Source organism: Gossypium arboreum, chromosome 9, assembly GCF_025698485.1.
Source record: "Gossypium arboreum isolate Shixiya-1 chromosome 9, ASM2569848v2, whole genome shotgun sequence".
Classification (NCBI taxonomy): domain Eukaryota; kingdom Viridiplantae; phylum Streptophyta; class Magnoliopsida; order Malvales; family Malvaceae; genus Gossypium; species Gossypium arboreum.
In genome coordinates, this window is record NC_069078.1 from 86,685,636 (window position 1) to 86,708,248 (window position 22,613).

General features: G+C 31.6%; 3 protein-coding genes and 1 long non-coding RNA gene across 4 annotated transcripts; 1 reads left to right on the forward strand and 3 right to left on the reverse strand.

Annotated features, from left to right (window-relative positions):
* Nucleotides 1-2,475: 2,475 nt before the first annotated feature.
* Nucleotides 2,476-5,603, reverse strand: LOC108450219 (proteasome subunit beta type-2-A). The gene is made up of 3 exons (XM_017747743.2): nt 5,292-5,603; nt 5,076-5,199; nt 2,476-2,945 (listed from the first exon to the last, which is right to left on the reverse strand). Exons 1-3 carry the CDS (start codon nt 5,447-5,449, stop codon nt 2,613-2,615), a joined length of 615 nt encoding a protein of 204 aa, XP_017603232.1. The 5' UTR covers nt 5,450-5,603; the 3' UTR covers nt 2,476-2,612.
* Nucleotides 5,604-8,276: 2,673 nt separating this feature from the next.
* LOC108453711 (vicilin GC72-A) lies at nt 8,277-10,713 on the reverse strand. The gene is made up of 5 exons (XM_017751980.2): nt 9,860-10,713; nt 9,595-9,770; nt 9,432-9,512; nt 9,061-9,345; nt 8,277-8,967 (listed from the first exon to the last, which is right to left on the reverse strand). Exons 1-5 carry the CDS (start codon nt 10,611-10,613, stop codon nt 8,428-8,430), a joined length of 1,836 nt encoding a protein of 611 aa, XP_017607469.1. The 5' UTR covers nt 10,614-10,713; the 3' UTR covers nt 8,277-8,427.
* A 3,121-nt stretch (nt 10,714-13,834) lies between these two features.
* On the reverse strand, nt 13,835-16,466 carry LOC108489940 (vicilin C72). The gene is made up of 5 exons (XM_017794701.2): nt 15,409-16,466; nt 15,144-15,319; nt 14,987-15,067; nt 14,623-14,904; nt 13,835-14,542 (listed from the first exon to the last, which is right to left on the reverse strand). Exons 1-5 carry the CDS (start codon nt 16,148-16,150, stop codon nt 14,051-14,053), a joined length of 1,773 nt encoding a protein of 590 aa, XP_017650190.1. The 5' UTR covers nt 16,151-16,466; the 3' UTR covers nt 13,835-14,050.
* Nucleotides 16,467-17,220: 754 nt separating this feature from the next.
* LOC128280580 (uncharacterized) lies at nt 17,221-18,908 on the forward strand. Its single transcript, XR_008270674.1, has 3 exons — nt 17,221-17,333; nt 17,775-17,848; nt 18,654-18,908. It is a non-coding gene; the product is annotated as an uncharacterized LOC128280580 (long non-coding RNA).
* Nucleotides 18,909-22,613: the final 3,705 nt, after the last annotated feature.

A 22,613-nucleotide genomic window follows, 5' to 3' on the forward strand; every position in this document is an offset into this window, starting at 1 on the left:
AGCAAAATAATAATAATAATAATAATAATAATAATAATAATAATATACTTGAATATGATAAATTTGAATCATTAATTAGGTCTGTAAAATTATTATTTTAGAAAATTTTAAAATTTTAACTTTTTATAAAAATTTTATAATTTTTAAAAATATAAAATTTGAATTATTTATAAATATTTGAATTATTTTGTAGTTTTTTTGAGAGGAAAATCAATTTCCTTATTTCCAAAGTTGACAGGGACTAAAAGGTATTTATACCAATTTGTTATTCAAATTGTGAAATTCTAACTTAATTTGAACTAAAAATTAAATTGAGTTATTCGTGTTGATGGGAATCATTGAATTACTTGATTCAATTAATTTGAAATTCAAAATTTCAATTTTTTAAATCCAATAATTTTGATAACCCCTTATTCAAACTATTAAAAAGGAACTCATAAATATAGTTAGAAAAAATTTACAGAGAAAATTTCTTCTTACATATTTTTATTTATTCTTACTAATAAATCCTATTGGCTTATATGACTCTTTTAGCCAATTGGCTATCTCAGAGATAGAGACAGTTAATTTCCATTTTGATGAATGTATTAATTAATAATTAGAACTGACGTGGCTAAGCCCTATTGGTTATATGACACTCACCAATTGGCCCGTAAAGGGGTCCAAAAAATTTTATATTTTTTAGTACTGAAAATAAAATAAAATAAGGTTTTATTTTAGAGAGTTTTAAATTTTCTTTGATTTTTAATTGTTTCTACTTTTTTTTCTAGGGGAAATTTATCGGAGTTTCTCTCCTGGTTTTTTTTTTTTTTATAAATAAATTTTCTTTTGAATTTTTTTAAAAATACGTTGAGAAGCTATTTTAAATTTTGTTTTATCCCTATTTGTTTCATGAAAATGAAATATTTTTTAAAAACCGAATTCATCCAATCCGCTCCTATTCCTATTGTGATCTTAACATAAATAGCGAGACAAATAACATGCCAAAGCTTCTCTACCTTTATGCAATAATCCTTTGTCTACCAAGTCCAGGGGGCGTAGCTAGGGGCTGCCCCTAAATAAAAAAAGTATAAAGATACTTTAAATTTTTAAAATTTTTAAATTAATAAAGATAAATTTATATTTTAACTCTTTAAAAATGATAAAAAATTTAGTTTAATTTTTTAAAAATTATAAAGATATATGTTATTAAAATGATAAAATTATATTTTTATTATTATAAAAATTACAATTTAATTTTGATCCTCACTCAAATAATTTTTTAGCTTCGCTCCTGATCAAGACCCTTCATAAGATTCCAATTATCAAAATTAAATTTCAGCCCTCAAAAACTCGATATTTTATTATTGGATTTAGATATGAAATATGCATATATCATTCTACTAGCTAAGATATATCAAAGCAAGTTAAAAGAAATAAATCTTAGAAAATACATACCAGAATGAGGGAGCTATATAACCTTTCAGGGAGATCCTTGGAAGAGATTTTCTTTTTTGACAAAATTGGGAGAGATGATCTTCAAATATACAAAAAAGGGGTTTTTTTTTTTTTAACACTTGGGTAATTATCATAGAAACTTAATAGATGTAGGTGATATTTTCGAGCGTGTGAAAATAATCAATTTATATAGAAAGAGAGAAACTTAATTTGGTATATCCAATAAGTAACCAAAAGTAATATAAATGAATAAATTTAGAATATCGGGATATTTTATAATTAAAATATAATTTTAAATGATTTTAGATATGGGTTTTGAAATCTCCTCATTTTAAGATATTAATAAAACTGTTAAAATTGTATTATATTGATAATAATGTTATTAATGATTTGTAAAAGAATTTGAATCTATTTATTTTAAACTTTAAATTTTTTTATGTGAATCTTTAATTTTAAAATAACAATAGAATAATCAATTTTATCTAATTTTATAAATAAAAATGTGTGACAATCCTTTTTTACCAATAAATTAATAGAAATCAAATATAAAAATATGCTACTAAGAGATTAGAAACATAATTCAAAGATCTTTTGTTCTCCATAAAAATTTCCATCTCAAAATACACTGGTTAAGATGTGGCAGCCACAAATTTCTGTACTCTTTTGAAAGTTTAAATGTTAACTTCTTTATTTTTATTTTGAACAACTTTTAATTTTTTAAAAATATTTTTCTATTTTTCAGATTTTAAATTTTAAGTCTAACTATTAATATTAATATTTTTTAAAATTCAAATTAATTATATCTTCTTCTTTTTAAAATTATATGGCTATCAAGTAAAGTTTTTTTTTTCATAATATTACACTAATAAATTTAATAAAAAAGTTAAACAATATTTAACATTTGAATTTGAATTGTGAAATCTAAAAAATAAAAAGACTAAATTCCTGAAAAAATAGAAAGCTTAAATTTCAATTTTTTGAGAAGTATAGAGACTAATGGCATATTTTAATCAAATACAATATCCCTACATCCCCAGATTTCGAACATCATCAAAGCAACAATTTAGTTTTTAATATAAAAGGTTTGGCTGCTCAAGTCAAACATACTGTTTCCTATTGTTAAAATGCAAATTAAAACATTCATTATGAAAGAGCAAATCAAAGATAAAAATCTTTCAAGCTGAAGCAACTGCAGCATCCTTGACGGATTCACGCCAGGCATACTCCCTCGCTCCATCTTTGTCGACGATCTTGATAACAAAGTTTGGAGGTGCCACAACAAGTCGTGACCTTATCTCCATTATGCATTTATCTACCAAGTCGATGGCTTCTTCCACAGTCATGCCGCTGTGGTAGTGCCTGTCCATCATAGAGAGAGAAAAATAGGATCCGTACCCGAATGCTCCCTTATCAACTTTGTGAAGTGTAGCGATGTAGTCGATGTAGTAAAGTGAGGGGCCTGTCTCTTTGTCGTAGCCAGCAAGAAGAATGTTCACGAAGTACGGGTTCTAGAAAAAACCAAATGCCATTGTTAATGATAATGATAGTAAGACGAACAGGCGGGTGAGCAGAGACCGTAATTCAGCATTCTCATGTCAGACAGGACAAGAAATAAATAATAATAATAAACTCACTGTTAGAAGGAAAATATGCATAGGCAACCTAATAAGGAACTTCTTCAAAACTAGATTTGCAAGATCCAAGAACCGCAAAGACGAATAAGTGCATTGAGCATCAAGCATGGCAGCAACAAAGATCAACAGAGATATGAAAAGAAATTACATGTGCCAAGAGTCATCATTGGAACTCCCAAAAAAAAAACAGAGTATTGTAATTGTATTTTCAAAATTCCTTGGCCTTATTCTAATCTGATCTTCCTATCCACAACAACAGCAATTAATCCATAAAGCTTGACAAGAAGTTCTATCAGAAACTACACCTTAAATTGAAATAAAGTGTCATATGGTAATGGTCTCCTGCCATAAAAGCATCAACTCCTCTTTGAATCCTATAACAAGCTTACATATTTCATTATAAAATTCAAGCTCAAAAAATTTTAGTTCGAGCAAGCACAGCTGATTGTCTAGTGGAAATCTGAAGGAATATTTATTTTCCTAGATTTGTTTAATACAAGATGTAACCCATCTTTTCTTGGCTGAAAAGAATACCTTTACAGGAATCTCATTCAAAAACATATGAAATGGGAAACCACTAGCTAGAAGACCTACAAACCAGACACAAAATCTCAGTGAAGGTGCCACTAGTATTGCCAAGGGATGGACCTAGGCATTCCATCTTAGCGTCAAAAGATAAAAGAGCCTCAGATCTCTTCAGGCCAGGTGCATTTGATCAGGCACATGCTTGATGTGCATAAGCATACTTTTAAAGTTCCCTTTAATTTACCTTTTTTTTAAAACATTTTCACTGGATATACATTTAATAGTAAGAAAAGGGAATTAATCAAGGGCTAAGATCCACTCCATTACTTTTTCATCCATTAATATCCAATACAATGATCATCACCATTCAAATGGTAGGACCCATCTATTAAATGTGAAAATCAACTTGTGAATGGTGATTAAACATGCATTGGATATTAATAGATGAATAAGTAATTGAGTGGAGACAAACCCATAAATCAAAACCTCTACTTCCCAGTATTGGAGAACTCGACAACAAATATGGGACCGAAAGGGAATCAAGCATATTGGCCAATAAAAATAAAAGAAAGCTCTGCATGTTTTATAGATAAATTGAATCAATCTTTAGAGTTTATTATCATAATTACATACCTCAAGCTTTATATATACACAGAGACATAAAATTGCGCCTTTACTCAGTCAAGTGCTTTTTTTGTGCTTTGTGTCTTGGGCAATATAAGGGTTCTAACACTAGAGTGCCCCATGTGCTCTTGACAACACTGGGTAGAGATAGAAGGCCAAATAAAACCTTGAAGCCAAGATGAATAAGACAGTCTCTTAGTGAGGTAGCATCCAAACTTTGCACCAAAAAACAAATCCACAGGTTAACACTAAATGTTTAAGTAAGCAAAGGAAATGATAGCCCAGCAACTTCAAAACTTCCTGTGGTTTAGCTAAGCACTCAATAACTCAGTCGGCCCCAAAAGTAGTTACCATCACCCAGGAATCCCCAAAAAAAAAATGGCTTTAACATAACATATGCTTATCTTAGGCACTAGTTCAATGTCCTATGCTGTAAATCAAGCAAAGAAGTGATTGCAATCGATTCTGGTAAAAGAGGGACCAAAGCACATATCAGGCTACACCAATCCTTGCACATTTCAGGGCATGGTAATGCTATATCAAACCACTTTGCTTCCAATTCTAACTCATCTAACCCTTTCAGCATTGTTCTATACAAATAGTTTCCAAACCGGAAGATTCTTCAATTATGGAATATCACCATAATGAGAAATCAAGCAGAGGTAAAACACAGATTACAGCTAATATTTCAATCCCAACGCACAATACATCATTTGAAACTAGTGCAAACCCTAAAAAATATTGTATTCCACATAGATTCATTACTCTTCGCCGGTAAAATTTCCACAGGCAAGTAAATTGCAATTAAAGAGCATAACCCTTAATTGAAACTATATATATAACTAGTATCGATACCTTCCTTAATGCAGTGGCAAGCTCACCGCGAGTGAAATTGGCAGCGGCGGCAGTTGTCAAAGGAATACCATTGCGAAACTGATACAAAGCCACGTTTTTCTGTATATACTCCGTGAATTGCACTCTAGGGAAAAGGAAAAAAGGTTAAATAGGAGGAAAAGAAAACAGGGAAGTATATACGTAGATTTATAGGGAGAGAAAGAAAAAGGGGGAAACCTGTCACCGGATTCACCGCTGGCGGCGATGAGTTTGTGAGAATCGAGGACCATGATCTTGTCTTCGTTGGATTTGTGGACGAGGATACTGTGAACCGCCGATGTGTCCGCCGCCACTACGGCAAAGCCATTGCCTACGAAGCCGAACACACACTCCATTCTTCTTTTTTATTTTTTGGAGGTTTGATTTTGAGGCTTTTGATTTTTTTTTTTTTTAAAAAAGCTAATATAAGTTAGAACTGCCTTGAAGAAAAAGTTGTTCTTAGAGTGGGAAAATGGGGAATTTTGGGGAAAGATCGAGGGCTATTTGGTCATAGAAAGAACACTTGGTTTATTGTAACACGCGGTGCTAATTGCAAGGTCGGATTAAGACTCGATTTTAAAAAGATCCCAAGCCTAGCTCGACTAAGCGAATTCAAAAAATTTATATTCTTTTTTTAAAAATATATTTTATATTAATATTTATTTTTATAATTAAATTTAAACGAAGATATTTAAAATCATTCTATTCACAATAAATATAGTACTATAGTTTTCAACAAGTAGCATCTTATATTTCATCAATAATACATAAACTTAGAAAACTTATATCCTCTCGGTTAAATGTTAATTAAATTTAAATGATGTTGTCAACTTCAAGTATCAGTCATTTGTTCCAGCCTAGTTTTTAAACCTTCATAGACACAACCCCAAGCCTCCAATTACAGCCATCCATATTCAATTTGGTCCAGCAAATCTTTCTTCTCACCACCCTCCAAAGTGTACTTGCCCAGATTCAGCATTAAAATCACCTGAACTGACAAAAATGGAGTTCCTTTGCTCCCAGATTTTCCATACAATAATATGCATTGTTAAACAATAGCCCGTGCAGTCTTTAAATAAAACCAACTTTTAACCAATTTAATCTGAATTTTATCACTCTAAATATAATCTATCTGATTATTTATTTATGTACTTCACTCACTCATATTTTATTTTAATAAAAGAGAAAACACAAGATTATTGTCGAAACTATTTTTAAGTCGAGTTTTGGAAAATAGGAATCGATTTTTAAAAAACGAAAATGGGAGTCGCCACCAATCTTTTTAGGTGTGATTAGATCACCTTTAAAACATTTTGTTTTAAAAATCATTAGTTTTGGTCCAAGAAATAAAAGAATGGGTTCGAGAGTCGGTTACGTACGAGGAAGGATTAGCACCCTCGTAACGCCCAAAAATTGGTACCTAATTAATTATCAAGTGTTTTTAATGTCGGAAATTTAAAAAATTTTAAGATGTAATCCTCTTTAAAATATTTGATTTTGAAAATTTGGGTTCACTCGTATCAAAACATTGACTCTAAGTTAACCTTTTGGAAATCCCTATCTCGAAACGACAAATCGCCATATCCAATAAGTTAGGACACAACGCTTTGAAATTCTAAGACAGTTGCTCGTATTTTGAAAATCTTAAAAACTTAGAAGGATACTTGACTATTCGAACTCAACGAGAAAAGTTGTAACCCAATAGGTTAGGGCACTACTTTTCTAGAAGCTTTCAAATACTAAGCATTGCCTTTTTTATTTTTATAAAACTTTTAAATATTGTTTTAAATGACCTTTTAGAGTGTCAATTCTATATTACGAAACATAGATATTCAAATAGTGTATATTATAAAGTATTATAACACTTTATATAAATGCAATCACTATATAGAGGTAAAATAGAACAATAAAAATAATCATGCTAAGCAAATAGGAATATACCAAAAGAAAGCATAATAAATACACTAATTATATACAATATATCATAAATAAAACATTAAATAATATAAAAACATGGTAAATATTAATGTGTAAAATATGTATGAGTAAAATAGATGACATGCATAGCAAATGGATAAATAGAATCTACATAAAATATAAAATCCAATAATTTAATGTACACATGAATGGATTAATAAATAAAATGATGCATATAATACAATATATCAATGTACATATATAAAAATATGCATTTGAAAGTAAATTATAAAAGTCTAAGATATTACATAACATATGAAATACATAACATAACAATAATACATTAATGCTAAAGTAAAAACAAATATTGTATAATAATAAAAAACATAAGTTTTAAAATATATGTATAATATAAGCAATTGATAAATAGAATGAGCATATAAAAAAATGTGATATTTAATAATAAATTTAAAATATAATATATAATAAAAATATATTTATAAGTATAATAATTATATAAAAAATATAAAATATATTGGTTTAGAAAATAATGTATAAAATATCAAATATGTAAAAATTTATATTTATAATGAAATGATTATATAATATATATAGAAAATATATATTTGAAAATAAACTATATAAAAGGTTAAATATTATGATATATAAAATACATAATCAAATGTATAAAAGATAGGAAAAATATACATATTTGAAAAATAAAGAAATTAAAATAAAAAGAGTTGAAAAACTAAGATAGACGAAGAATAAAATAAGAACAAACCACGAGAGTAAGAACGCAAGAGGAGAGAAATTTGAGTGAATGCTCTTCAAGAATTCTTATTGCTTCCCAAAACTCAAGTCCTTTACAATGAAGGAGAGGCCTCTATTTATAGTTGAGCCTCCCAAGTCCAACAATGCATGATCAATTACATCAACGGTTAAAATTAAAGGATACCTACAAATTAAATCTCCAAGATTACAAAATTATATCTTCTAAGATTGTATATCATATCTAATATTACAATCATATCTAAGATTGTATCATATCTAAAATTGCAATTATATTTAATATTGTATCATATCTAAGATTACATATCATTTGAGTCAAGCTTATAAATGGACCTTAAATCTTTTCAAGTAATGACCCATTCCAATCGGGCCAAATTATATTTATAATTCTAGACTGAACTTGAATTTCGTTTTTTTTATGGAGTTTATTATTTTAAATATTAAAATGGGCCGAGCAAAATTGAGCGTATACAATTATGTTAAAAGGAAAAGTAAAGATTTCCCTCTTATTTTATTCCTTAAAACAAAAGGACTCCAAAACACACAACAAAAAAGGCTCTTCCTCTTTACATAGGCCACCCTTATTTTATTCCACCATTACATGCCTTACTAACAAAACTACTACTTAGAACAAGCGTGCAAAGTCCAGGAACGACGATAAGGGGTTATTACTTCCCCTCCTCTCATCAAATCCACGCCGACTCTGTCCAGACACGAAGTAAGATTCTTGCGGGTTGTTGTTGAATACCTCATCCACCAACCTTGACTCCACCCCAAACGCCAGCTCCTTGGCCTGGCGATCCCATTGTCTCACATTGTTGGTTTTCCCAGCCACGAAGATCCTCTTGTTGTCTTGGCCGTTGTAGAGTCCGAACCCGAGCAATCCTAGGTTCTTGTTTTGGGAGGCAACGAATGTGACTGGATGGCCTGCTGGGACTACAAATATGTCACCGGTTGATAACTGGGCTCTCACTCTCTTGTATTGTCCACTTCTCCTTTCATCTTCTTGTTCTTCTTGTTCTTCTTGTTCTTCTTCCTCTCGGGAGGACCAGTGTGAGCTCTGCCTAGAAAGGTGAGGGCAGACCATTTCGACGTGGCCGTTTCCATCGGTGACGAGGACCACGAATGTAGCCTTTGAATTGTAGTGCGGTACGAAGATCGATCCCTGTAAAAAAAAGGGATGATTTTGATTAGTGTGAAGAGATGTATTGCAATGGAATTAAGGAGGGAAAGAAAGGGTTGTTTGGTTCTTAAGTACTTTGTTTATTTCGAAGGCAACAACGGAGGAATCCACTTCTTGGAGTTGCTGCTGGAAATTACGAGGGCAAGCCTCATAGAAGCGGCCGTTTTGGTTGGAGTAGCGAGGGGTTTGGCTCAATAAGTTGAAGGCGTATCCCTCGCTACCTTTTCCCCTTGGTGAAGTAGCTTCTTGGCTCAATGCCCTTATTTGTTCTTGGCTGGCTTTACGGAACATTCCCTGTCCCTGCTGCCTTCGATGGCTTTGCCTCCCACCAAACAGCTCGTCTAGCTGCTCACTTCGTGTCTAATACAACAAAACATGAATGAATCAATGAATAATTGAATTTTATTTAAAAAACAAAAAAAATTAATTAGTTTAAAGAATAATACATTGAAGACAGCCTCAAGAATTTCACGGCTGAAGATTCGTAAATATGACTGAGGATTTTCCTGTCCAGCAGGGAAGAATTTCTGCAGCAAAATACAGATAAAAGGGGTTAATAACTTCATATATATTACTAATAAGTTTCTGAATGTTTTAAAGGTAAGATACCTGGAATTGTCCAGGGTTATTGACAGGGCGGTGGAGCACTGCTATGGTTAGCTTTTCCCTGTTGTCTTGGTTGGCCAAGTACACAGTGCTTCCTGCTGGAATTCTTACTACAACTCCAGGAGCTACATTGTATGACTCTTTGTTTTCATGTGTCACGAACGTAATTGTTCCTCTTCCTGAGAAAGTAAATAGTTTACCATGTTTTAGTTAATGGTGATATATTATATATGTTAATAAAAGGGAAGAGCAAAAATAGAGTATTCACCGTTAGTGACAACGTAAATTTTCTCCGCGTCACAATGGTGTGGGAGAACGAAAGTGTTGGGGTTTGCTTCTAAAATGGCAATGCGGAACTCGTTGATGCCCCTAAGTAAATGATGTTTGTCAGCAAACCTCTGGAGGACTCTGAAATTGCCATGTTCTTCCCTGAATCGTTCTTGAAACGATCTGCGATGGAAGTAGTAAGGGTTGTTCCTTTGTTGTTGCTCTCCTTCGTCACTTTCCTCCTCTTCTTCTTCTCTCCACTTGTTTTCTCTCTCTCCCTTCCCTGGATCCTCTTGGTACTGTTCCCTGCATTCCTTCACACATTGTTGCTTCCGTTCGGGCCCTTGCTCTTGCCGTTGGCAACGGTGTTGACACTCCTTGAATCGCTTGTCAGGCTGCTGCTGCTGTTGTCTCTCGTATTGTTCCTGGCAGCTTTGTTCGCACTGTGGACGCAGCCTTCTTTCTTCCTGTTGGCAGTGTTGTCGGCAATCCTGGTATCTCCTCTGAGGATCGTCTCCGTCACGCTGCTGCTCCTCCTTAAACTGCCTTTCACACCTGTCTTCACACTTGTCTTGCTCCGTTTGTCCACGTGTCTCCGACTGGCATCGCCTCTGGCAGTCCTCGTACCTCTGTCGAGGATCATCCTCGCTTCTTCTGCCGGGGAAGTCTTTGGCAGAGCAAAGCAAGCCAAAGGAAAGGAAAAGAGAAAAGAGCAAAACTACGAAAACTGACTTGTTCCTCACCATGATTACCATAAGTACTGTATTTTTTTTAGTGTACGATGGTAGTGGCAAAGACTGGTAATGTATTTATAGAAGATGGAACTGTGGAAGGTGATATTTTTGCATGCAAATCTCCATCAACGTGTTGAAGACATTGACATGCAAGGTGACGAGTGTGCAAATTAAAGAAGACAAAATATTTTGAGTCTTTTTTTATAGAGATGCCACATCCCTTCACGTGGTACGGTCAGGGTTCGGACAAGCTTTGTTGCAGAGGGGAATCATGGTTGTATATCTGTAACTGGAAGTGGCGAAGTGATAATGCTTTGACAGTAGAGTGGTGAACCGAGTTGTCGTTTGTGTCAACTCAAGTGACTTTAAAGAGTGTAAAAAGTGGGATGTGGCTGTTTTATGAGGTGAATTAGAGATGAGTTGATGTCCCGATTCACTGAGTTATAAGGTTGAGTTGGTTTTTATCTGCACTTGGGCAGAATGGAGGACAGCTCAAGTGCACACATGTTGCTGTGCATGGTGATGACTGATGAATTGCTTGAGATATGAACGAATTAAGATATGTACATAGAGACTATTTCAATTCAATATAATCTAATTGTATAAATTCACGCTACTGAAATTAAAAACTAGGATAACACGTCACATGTTGAAAAATAAAAATGAATTTTAAAATAAAGGCATACTTATACCTGGTTTTTTTTTGAGAGAGAAGTTACGAGTAGAAACAAAATTATATCAAAATAAAATTTTAAAATTATTTATTTATTGATGATGTGTTTATAATTATCTTTACTAAAAATGTAATATGTGATTAGAAGAAGTGATAGCCGATATTTATGAAGTTGCGATGACTTTTTTATTATTGTATCATGTGATTAAAATTAGAATATTTATCTTATCAAACAAATGTGATTAGTGCGTCTTAAACCTTGAACACTTTAACTGTAAGACTAACACACAGTGTTTTATAGTTGTTTATTCATTGCAATACTTGTTAGTTAATAGCATGATTGATTATAAGCCAGATAGGGAATAATATTATGTGGATGTATAATATATTCTACATTGACATCACTTGTGTGTGTTTGTCTGCTAGAATTAAATCTCTCTAATTTTTAATGATATTAATAAATTAAACAATATGTGCTTCATTTTAAGATTATTTGTTAAAAAGAGAAATAATCAAATAGTTTCATCTTGATAATTGAAAAGTAAGAAAAGATAAATTATTAGGCACTTTTTTATAATTATAACCAATTTATTGTAAAGTATAAAATTTATCTTTACATGGATGATTAAATTATGAATAAAACTGATATTTTATCTTTAACTAGATTTTCATTATATTAGTTTTTCAAATTTATTTATGATTATTATTTTAATCATTTTATATTTTAATTATGATTTTCATTATAAGTATAAAAATTAAATTAAAGTTGATGGCTAAAAAAACTCAAGAATACAATTAAGACCATTTTGATAAAAGATGTAAATATTAGTGATTAAATTTATCATTAAGAAAAAGTCATAATGGTTTCTTTTAATATTATGAGTTCAATGTCACTTTAACTATCCCATGGAGGTAATCAACTGCGCAATACATAATCATAATGCCTACAACGGGGCCTTGCAGACGAATGTCACCTTACAGACTACCTCGCGAACAGAATCAACGGTTCACACAACAAATATCTCGATTCACAACACATCTCCTCAAGACAGAAATTATCCCGCAGACCACCTAACATTCTCCTTCAAATACAATCACCAAGGTTCACTGTACGACGCAGCAGCAACACTTACCACTGACAGCCCTTATCCACTAATTTTGCTACGTCCTTACAACACTTCAACCAAACTCACTGCAAATTACTATTTATCAGACAATTACTATGTCATCTCCAACGGCTCCGGATTTCAACATGTTTGTATACCCCCCAAACAGGAAGTGGCGCAGGTACCTCCTTGGCCAAGTTTATGTCCATCGGAAGTTACAACCAATACTCGCAGATATCAAACACCTGCAAAACGGGATCTGATTATACGTACAAGAGGAACGATACCCACTCCATGCAACAGTCAACAGGTTGGCATATCGTTCAGCACTTTCCAGATTCTCCAAGTCGTGGTCAACGTAGCCTGGAACTTGTTTCTTTGACTTGAAGTTTACCAAAAAAAAATACCACTTTAACTATATATATTAAAAGAATTTGATTCAATCCTATCAAAATTAATTTGTTTAATTTTTTTATAAATGAGAATGAGAATAAAGTTGTTTGAGATCGAATCCAATCTTTTATATAATTTACAACATAATATTTTTATTATTAGGTCAAGAGATTATAGTAAAATGATTTATTTAATTAAATTTCGTTTTCCTTAGCAATGCAAGTTCATTTTCATTACAAAATGGAAATTTTTCTCTTGATATTATACCATATCTTGAGCATGAAAGTTACTGAAAATTAAACTTGTTTAATTAAATCAATTATATATATATAAGAAAAGAAAGAAAGGCAAAAGTGATGAATAAAAAAACTTCAATGGAGCATTGGGGATAATAAAAGAAAAATATATCTTAAAACAAGGTTAATTTTGTAATAATAAACACTAGTTAACCCATTGGGGCATTTACCTTCGTTGCATTTGATGAAACTCACCTCATTGGTGAAATTCGAAGGGAGCTAAAACCTCCGGTTGGAATTTTTTTATCCAGAAAGTTGTGCGACAAACTAGCAGATTGGAGGGATTATTGTTGTACCCAAAATATGTGGGTTTAGACCTAGAGTCAAAACCACCGGCTCAAGTCCAAATAGCAATAAAAGGCCCAAGCAATAAGTAGGCTAGCCAATTACTAAATGACCCATAAAGGGTTACTTGCTCATTTAATGAAAACGAACCTGACCTTGCCCCTATAGAGCTTGAGAGTTGGTATAAGCATCCTCCTCATGTCTTCATGCAAGAAGCTTTTCATAAGCTCCATTCGACTTAAACTCAAGCTGTTGAACAAGATAGAAAGGGATCTAACAACCCTATAATAGAATGTAGCTAATTCACCAATCAAATATAACGGTTAGATCTAAACACGAGAGCGGGTAGCTCCACAAAAATATTACAAAATCTATAAATGCTCACAATCAAATATTATAAAATTTTCCCCTTTCTCAAGGTTGAAAATTTTGGTATTAGTATAATTTTTAGAGACACTAACAACATCAAATCAAATGAAATAATACTAATTAATTACTTAAGTACTTAACGTTTTATTCCTTAACATAGAAAGACAAAAAAGGCACTCAAAAGTTCATACAAGTTATTGCACTACAAAACAAGGGTCTCCTCCTTTACATAGGTCACCATTCCATTTTTATTTCATTACATGCCTGCTTAAAACTAGAAAATTTCACATTAGTCCGTAAACACGAGACTATGTGGTTATTATTGCCTCTAACTCTTTATTCAGATGCACGCTGCCTCTGTCGAGACACGAAGTAAGACTCTTGTGGGTTGTTGTTGAATATCTCATCCACCAACCTCGATGACAACCCAAAGGCCAACTCCTTGGCTTGGCTATCCCATTGTCTCACATGGTTGATTTTCCCAGCCACGAAGATCCTCTGGTTATGGTCTGGGTTAATGTTCTGGTTGTAAAGACCGAACCCAGTCATCCGCAGGTTCTGGTTTTGGGATGCAACGAATGTAACTGGGAAGTTTGCTGGGACTACAAATATGTCTCCACGCGACAACTGGGACCTTATTTTCCTGTATTGCCCACTTCTCCTTTCCTCTTCTTGTTCTTGTTCTTGTTCTTGTTCTTGTTCTTCTTCTTCTTCATATGAGCTTTGCCTAGGAAGATGAGGAGAAACCATTTCAACGTATCCATTTCCTTCGTTAACAAGGACCACGAATGTAGCCTTTGAATTGTAGTGCGGCACAAAGATTGATCCCTACAAAAAAAGGATTTGATTTTGGTTAGTATAATGATGGAAATTAGAGGGAAAACAAAGGGTGATTTGGTTTTAATTACTTGGTTTAATTGCAAGGCTGAAACGGTGACATTTATGTCCCTGAGTTGCCGGAATTCACGTGGGCAAGCCTCATAGAAGCGGCCGTTTTGGTTGGAGTAGCGAGGGGTTTGGTACAATAAGTTGAAGGCGAATCTCTCGCCACTTTTCTCCCTTGGAGAAGTGGCTTCTTGGCTCAATGCCCTTATTTGTTCTTGGCTGGCTTTACGGAACATTCCCTGTCCCTGCTGCCTTCGGTGGCTTTGCCTCCCACCAAACAGCTCGTCTAGCTGCTCACTTCGTGTCTGATACAACACAACATGAATGAATAAATGAATAATCAAGTTTTATTAAAAAAAGTTGATTAATTAGTTCAAAGATTAATACATTGAAGGCAGGCTCAAGAATTTCACGACTAAAGGCTCGGAGATATGACTGAGGGCGTTGGCTTCCAGCTGGGAAGAATTCCTGCAGCAAAAATATAAGTAAATATCTATATAACTAAAACCAAACAAGTTTGTAAATGTTTTAAAAATGTAGGAACCTCGAATTGTCCAGGGTTATTAACAGGGCGGTGAAGCACTGCTATGATTAGCTTTTCCTTGTTGTCTTGGTTAGCCAAGTACACAGTGCTTCCTGCTGGGACTCTGACTACAACTCCCGGTACTACATTGTAAGACTCTTTGTTTTCATGTGTCAAGAACGTAAGCGTTCCTCTTCCTGTGAAAGTAAACAGTTTACCATGTTTTAGTTAATGGCGTTATACTATATATGCTAATAAAGGGAAGGGGAAATGGAAGAATGTTCACCGTTGGTGACAAGGTAAATTTTCTCAGCGTCACAATGGTGTGGGAGAACGAAAGTGTTGGGGTTTGCTTCTAAGATAGATAAGCGGAACTCATTGATGCCCCTAAGAATAGGATGCCTTGAAGCAAACCTTTGGAGGACCCTGAAATTGCCATGTTCTTCCCTGAATCGAGATTGGAATGATCTGCGATGGAAGTGGAAAGGGTTATGGCTTTGTTGTTGCTCTCCTTCTTCAGTTTCCTCCTCTTCTGCTTCTTCTTCTCTCTCTCTCCTCCATGGATTCTCCTGGTACCTTTCCCTGCATTCCCTCACACATTGTTTCTTCCTTTCCGGCCTTTGTTCTTGCTGGTGGCAATGTTGCTGACACTCCTGGAATTGCCTCTGGGATTGTTGTTGTTCTTGCTCGAATCGTTTCAAGCAACTTTGTTGGCATTGTGGTCGTTGCCTTTCTTCTTGTTGTCGGCATTCTTGCTGACACTCCTCGTATCTCCTCTGGGGATCTTCAGGGCGGTGGCGCTGCTGTTGATCTTTCTCCCCAAACTGACTTTTACAACTTTCTTCACACTGCTGTTGCTCCTTTTGTCCACGTGTATCCCATTCGCATCGCCTCCGGCAGTCCTCGTACCTCTTCGGAGGATCATCGTCGCCTCTTCTGCCGGGAAAGTCTTTGGCAGAACAAAGCAAGCCAAAGGAAAGGAAAAGAGAAAAAAGCAAAACTACGCAAGCTGACTTATTCCTCACCATGATTACGATAAGCTCTGTATTTTGTTACTGTGTGATGGTAATAGCAAAGAGTGGTAATGTATTTATAGAAGGTGGAGCTGTGGAAGGTGATATTTTTGCATGCAAATCTTCATCAACGTGTTGAAGACATTGACATGCAAGATGACGAGTGTGCAAATTAAAGAAGACGAAATATTGTCTTTTTTTTTTTTTTTATAGTGGTGGGTAGATATCGAGATGCCACATTCCTTCACATGGTACTAGTAATGTAATGACCTAAAATTCACGGGCATCGGAAAAGTGAGTTATAGGGCCTCCGTTTTAGTGAAATAAGTTCGAAAATAATTATTAAAAATATTTATGAGCCTAGTGGTGTGTCTAATTAGGATCTAATTAAGTGAATTTAGCTTAATTTAGAGTAAGTAATAAAAGGATTAAATTGAATAAAGGGTAAAAGTTTAATTATAAAGCAATAGAAAATAAAAGGATTAAAATGGCAATTAAGCCATTGACTACAAATGATGTGGCATATTGGTAAAATAAAATCAAAGATTTTTTTAGGTTTTATATATTATAATGATTATTATTATGGTTTTATATTAAATTGTTATGATTATTTAATTGATAATATATTATAAATAAATTAAATAGAAGATAATTGTATGGTAATAAAATATACATGTGTAAGAATTGTATGGGTACATTTGTAATTTAAATATTTAATTACTTATAATTTAAGTATAAAGATATTTGTTAATTAAATAATTAAATTATAAGATTTTTGGCATGAAAAACAAATTAAATAATGACATTTGTAATGATATGAATATATACATTTATATTATAATTATGTATTTACTTAAATTTTAAGTTAAAGATATTTATTAATTAAATATTAATATTATAAGATTTTTATTTGTTAAATAAATAAAAGAAAGACAAATGGATGGTAATAATAGTGTACAAATGTACAAAGATACATGTATACAAATGTGTTAATTATATTGTTATTAAATTAATAATAATATATATTAGTTAAATGATAAAATAAATAAGTAAAATAAATGAAATAATAAAAGAATAAAAAGAAAGACAAAAGAAACAAAGAAGAAACAGAACAGAAGCATTTCGAAACAGGGAAAGAAAAAGAAAGAAAGAAAAGGGAAAGGAAAAACTAGGGTTTTAAGGTTTGAAGCTTTAAAAGGTAAGTCAATTAAGTCCTTTTCTCTTAATTTTGATGTTTTAGGAGCTTTGAAACAAGATTTTGATGAAATTAAGTTGATAGTTCAAGAGTTCATATGTTTCCAAGTAGGGTTCATGTTGGAAAATTATGGAATTAGGGATTTAATTGAATGAATTCTAAGTTAGAATTGATTAAGGGATTAAATTGTAAACTAGGCTATAAGTTTTATGTTGTAGGGACTAAATTGAAGAAATTTCGAAATTAGGGAAATATGCTGGAAATTTTATAGTTAAATATAAGTTTAGACAAAATTTGAATAGAAAAAGAGAGTGAATTGGATTAAGAAAATAATTAAGTTTAGTTAGGATTAAATTGGGAATAAGGTAGGAGTTGTTTAGAAATTTAATTATTTATTATAATTAGTGCTGTAAATAATAATGTAAATTACTATTATTTTCGTAGCCAACAAAGAACCTGAAGCATCAGCATCGAAAGGAAAGGAGAAAGTCATCGAGGACTAAAACGGGAGAATTACGGTGTGTATTACTATAATTCAAATTTTAATTATTATTGATTGCTGAAATTTTAATTGTTATGTATGGTAAGTAAGGCTTGAGGTAAGTATGTGATTATTTGAAAAGTGTATTGATTGAAAAATAAATAAATGGTGACAATTGTATGGTTTTGATGGTATACACTTGTATGAAAATTAATTTGTATATGAATTAAGATAATAGATATTTGAATTGAATGAGTATTGAAAATTTTGTGTAAATTAAATTGAAATTAGAAAAGTAAAATAATACCCTATTAACTTGTCGGACTAGATTCGATACAAATGGCATGCCATTGGATTTGTGATGTGATGAAGAGATTGTAGTTCGGCCAAGAAGATGTTTCTGTTATTATATACTTCGGTTTATCCGAATAGGCATTTAATGCCTTATTGGTGTATTTGGGAGGATATATTATACCGGTGTGTTATGGAGGATTTACAATATTTCGGGTGTGTTTGGGTGGAAATCCGCGTATCTGTCATAGTCCGAGCTTTGTTAATAGGGTAAATAATTGAAATGAAATTTTGAAAATGAGATTTTTTGTTTTAGTACTATTGAAAAGTACGAGAAAGAATGTATGAACTAAATTATGAATTGAGTTAGTATGAGAAAAATGAATTATGAATTTAAGATTTATGAAGTAAAATAATTTTATATAAAAGTAGTTTAAATAATTTTAAAATTTATGGTTGATGTTTGTAATTTATTAATGTTAAATAGTCTTGAGTTATAGTAATACCACTGAGTATATCCATACTCAGCGTACGGTTGTTTCCGTGCTCAGGTTAGTAGAAGTCAAGTGTCCCGGCTCAGCATCCAGAACAATCCCGACTCCAACACAAACTTGGTGATATATATTTTTCTTTTGGGTAAAGGTGGCATGTACATAGGTGTTATTTAGTCACTTGAATATGTATATTACTTTGGGTAGTGAATGATGAATTATAAAATTTAGATGGTTAAATGAAATGATAAGGAAAGTACATGATATTTTGATACATGAACATTAAGTTGTTAAATGAGTGAAGTTTTTAATCAATTTTGAATGATGCTATGATAGTTATTAAATTAAAATTTTGTTAATAATATAAATATTAGTATATGAATGTGAAATATTGGTGTTGGTTGTTTTGGTTTGAATTTGCAGGAGGTTTAAGTAAAAATAAGCAGAAATGCTGCCGAAATTTTTATAAAAAAATAAAAATATTGGAATACTCGAACAAGTCCCGTTCTACTTTTAATACGTGTTTGAACTTCGAGAGTTCAAGATAGGGACTTAATTATTATATTATACTATGAAAGTTATATTAATTGTAAATTATTCGTAAGTTGTCTGATATGTCCGGTAATGCCTCATAACCTCGTTCCGGTAACGGTTTGGGGTTAGGGGGTGTTACAAGCAAGGTTCGGACAAACTTTGTTGCAGGGGGTTCATGGTTGTATCTGTAACTGGAAGGGGTGAAATGATGATGCTTTAACAGCAGAAAGATGATGGACCGTGTTGTGTTGTATGTGAACTCAGTTGAATTCAAAGAGTGTTGAAACTGGGAAGGGTTTTAAAGTGAGACAGAGATGTCCCGATTCACTGAGTTAAGGGTTGAGTTGATAGAGGACAAGTCAAGTGTACACATGTTGATGTGCATGGTGACGATCTATGAGTTGCAGGAGATATGAACAAATTCAGATATGTATACTTTTGGTATCCTGTACGTTTGATGCTCATACAAATTAGTCCTTTCAAAGTTTGAGGTATTTTATTCTTTTCAATAATATTATCTAAGTATTACATATTATATCATTATATAAATTTATATAATAACAATGGAAAATAAAATGTTTCACTAAAACACTTAAAAGTAAGGATTTGGATTCAATATAGATAATAGTATATAAGTTATACAGTCCAATCTAACATAAGGTGCCACGTATTAAGAAATATGGTAATTTATTTTTCATAAATTTTAAATTAATTATACTTATTTATTAATAATTTTATATAATCCTAACAATATATTATACTATGTTAGTTTATTAAAACAAACAAGTAGGCGAGGGCTAGACTCTTTAATTTTAGGATAATCTATAAAAATAATCATTTTTATTTGCCTCAGGTTATATTTTAATCACTTATGTTTGAAATGTTACACTTTAGTCACTTATGTTATTATTTTGTTACGAAGTGATCACTTTACCGTTAAGCTCCGTTATCTCTCTAACGATAATCCTACGTGGCAGTCCAACTAAATTTTAGGTGCCAACTTGGATTTCTAAATAGGATGAAAATAGATTTTTAATTAAAAAATTTAATTAATTAAAATTTTTAAACTTAAACCTTAACTAAAAAAACTGTTCATCTCCTCTTTTCTACTTTTCTTCCTTAACTTCTTTTTTTTTCAATGGTTTTTTTTTTCATTTGATTGGAAAAACTATTATTAAGATCAAAATAGTTGAAATCAAATTGACTGCTTTATAAAGATGGATTCAATGGAGGATTTAGGTATTTCCTCTTTGCATTCCTCTATCTTTTTTATTTAATACTGAAAAACAAAAGATTAGATTTTTTATTGTTTAGTGAAAACCCTAAATTAAAATTTAAGTATTTTTGTTCATCAAACAACAAAAAACAGAAGACAAAAAAGAGAGAAAGAAAGAGAGAAGCTGTTCACTTTAGCACAATTTCTGTCTCTTCATCAATGGTGGTTTCGGTGTAGCTTTACACAAACCCAATACTCACCCAACCAAATATTCTCTCTGTTATTTTTATTTTTATTTTGATAGAAAAATGAAAGGAAAGACCAAGTAAAATTTTTTTCTCTTCTAAACTTCTTTCGATTCCAAATAAGTTTTTTTTTTCTTTTCATTTTCTTGGTTTTTAAGGGAAAAATGGAAAACCAAAAAACCATTGGAAAAACGAAGAGATGGAAGAAAAATAAAAAAGGGGAGATGAACAATTCTTTTTAGTTAAGGTTTAGGTTTAAAAATTTTAATTAATTAATTTTTTAATTAAAAATCTATTTTCGTTCTATTTAGAAATTCAAGTTGGCACCTAAAATCTAGGGCACCCATTGATCACTTCGTAACAAGATAATAACAAAAGTGACTAAAACGTAACATTTCAAACATAAGTGACTAAAATGTAACCTGAGGCAAACAAAAGTGACTATTTTGTAGATTACCCTTAATTTTATGACTATCATTTTAAAATAAAAATCTTAAAATTTAAGGTTAATAAAAACAAAGTAACGTATATTTATTTGGTATTTAAAATATTTTATATTTATTTGGTATTTAAAATATTTTTTAACTTAATTAATATTTAAACTTGTAAATCAATTAGATATTTTCTTTGGATACTGACTAATATCATTAAAATCCGTTGACATAGTATTGGCGACCTATAACATAGCAACATGTGGCAACATGATATTTTGACATGTGATAAAAATAATAAAAATTATAGAATTTTTATACATCTCATTTTATACAATTTTTTTAGTATTTTATATATTTGAACTTTTTTATAACATATTAGATTTTTTATATTTTTACTATTATTTTGACATTTAAAATATATAAAATTTGAAAAATAAAAAATTATATATCCAAAAAAACAAACATCTAATACATATTTCCTCATCGATGCTTCTGGTGCAATATAATATGGGCTACCAACAATGTCCTTAAATACATCAGCTATTCCGAAGGCACATAGTTAAAAAATAAAAATAAAAATCAACCCGATCACGAAAATTTTAATGAACGGAGATTATTATATTTGCACCTGGCTTGTAAAAGAGTGACAGTCCCAAATTCGTAGCCTTGAATGGTGAATTTTCCTCTTTGTAATAGAATGGCAAGTATGGATGATTTGGACCATGGTTCTAACCAAAGAAGCGGACGCACGTTGTTATCATTTTTAAAATGATTTTTTAAAATTTAATTTTTGAAAATTTAAAGTTAAAATTAAATTGTTAAATTTTATAAATGTTGAGGGTTAAATTTATTAAATTTTTAGAATTTAAATTAAAATGACTAATTTTGTAAACATTAAGAATTAAATTTGTTGAAATTTTTATATTTAGGATCAAATTTATAAAATGTGTAACTATCGATGATTAAATTTGTTATTAGACTAATAAAAAATCCACATCAACTTCTCGTCACTCATCTTAGGGCAACTAAAGGTAGAGTGATTAAAATATTAATTTTAAAAATTTAATGACTAAATTAAAAATTAATAGTTAGGTAACTAAAATAGAATGAAAGATGTAGTTACTTGACATTTTGTAGTTTACCTAAATACTAATATATTTTGTACCAATATCATCATTAACGTCCACTCGATGCAAACTAAAATCAGGTAATTTGGACTTGTGAAACCAATGGGATCCAATTTGGACTCTCAAGGCTTTATTAAAAATAACTTAAACCCATTACATTTGAGGCCCAATGTATCCTAAATTCAATATAATTCACCAATAATGTCTTGGCATGTAAAAATATCACGAAGGCCCTTGTACTAAGTGTTAAATTGCATTTTTCCCTCTCTATTCAAAAAATGGACAAATTAGTCTCTATACGTTAGATCAAGGAACAAATTAGTCATTTCTGTTAAAATTTCATCCATTTATACTATTAACTATTGACATGATTAACAGAATAACCAAACAGTGATACATGTCATGCCACATGTATTTTATGCCAACGAATAGGGAATAATTTTTAATAATAAAAATGGATGAAT

Coding starts and splice junctions, on each gene's coding strand:
- LOC108489940 (XM_017794701.2), bottom strand. CDS start 16,150: ATGGTGAGGAATAAGTCAGCTTGCGTAGTTTTGCTTTTTTCTCTTTTC. Junction 15,068..15,143: donor ATAACCCTGGACAATTCGAG/GTTCCTACATTT, acceptor TTTTTGCTGCAG/GAATTCTTCCCAGCTGGAAG. Junction 14,543..14,622: donor CAGCCTTGCAATTAAACCAA/GTAATTAAAACC, acceptor CTTTTTTTGTAG/GGATCAATCTTTGTGCCGCA.
- LOC108450219 (XM_017747743.2), bottom strand. CDS start 5,449: ATGGAGTGTGTGTTCGGCTTCGTAGGCAATGGCTTTGCCGTAGTGGCG. Junction 5,200..5,291: donor AGCGGTGAATCCGGTGACAG/GTTTCCCCCTTT, acceptor CCTTTTCCCTAG/AGTGCAATTCACGGAGTATA. Junction 2,946..5,075: donor TTGCCACTGCATTAAGGAAG/GTATCGATACTA, acceptor GGTTTTTTCTAG/AACCCGTACTTCGTGAACAT.
- LOC108453711 (XM_017751980.2), bottom strand. CDS start 10,613: ATGGTAATCATGGTGAGGAACAAGTCAGTTTTCGTAGTTTTGCTCTTT. Junction 9,513..9,594: donor ATAACCCTGGACAATTCCAG/GTATCTTACCTT, acceptor ATTTTGCTGCAG/AAATTCTTCCCTGCTGGACA. Junction 8,968..9,060: donor TTGCCTTCGAAATAAACAAA/GTACTTAAGAAC, acceptor TTTTTTTTACAG/GGATCGATCTTCGTACCGCA.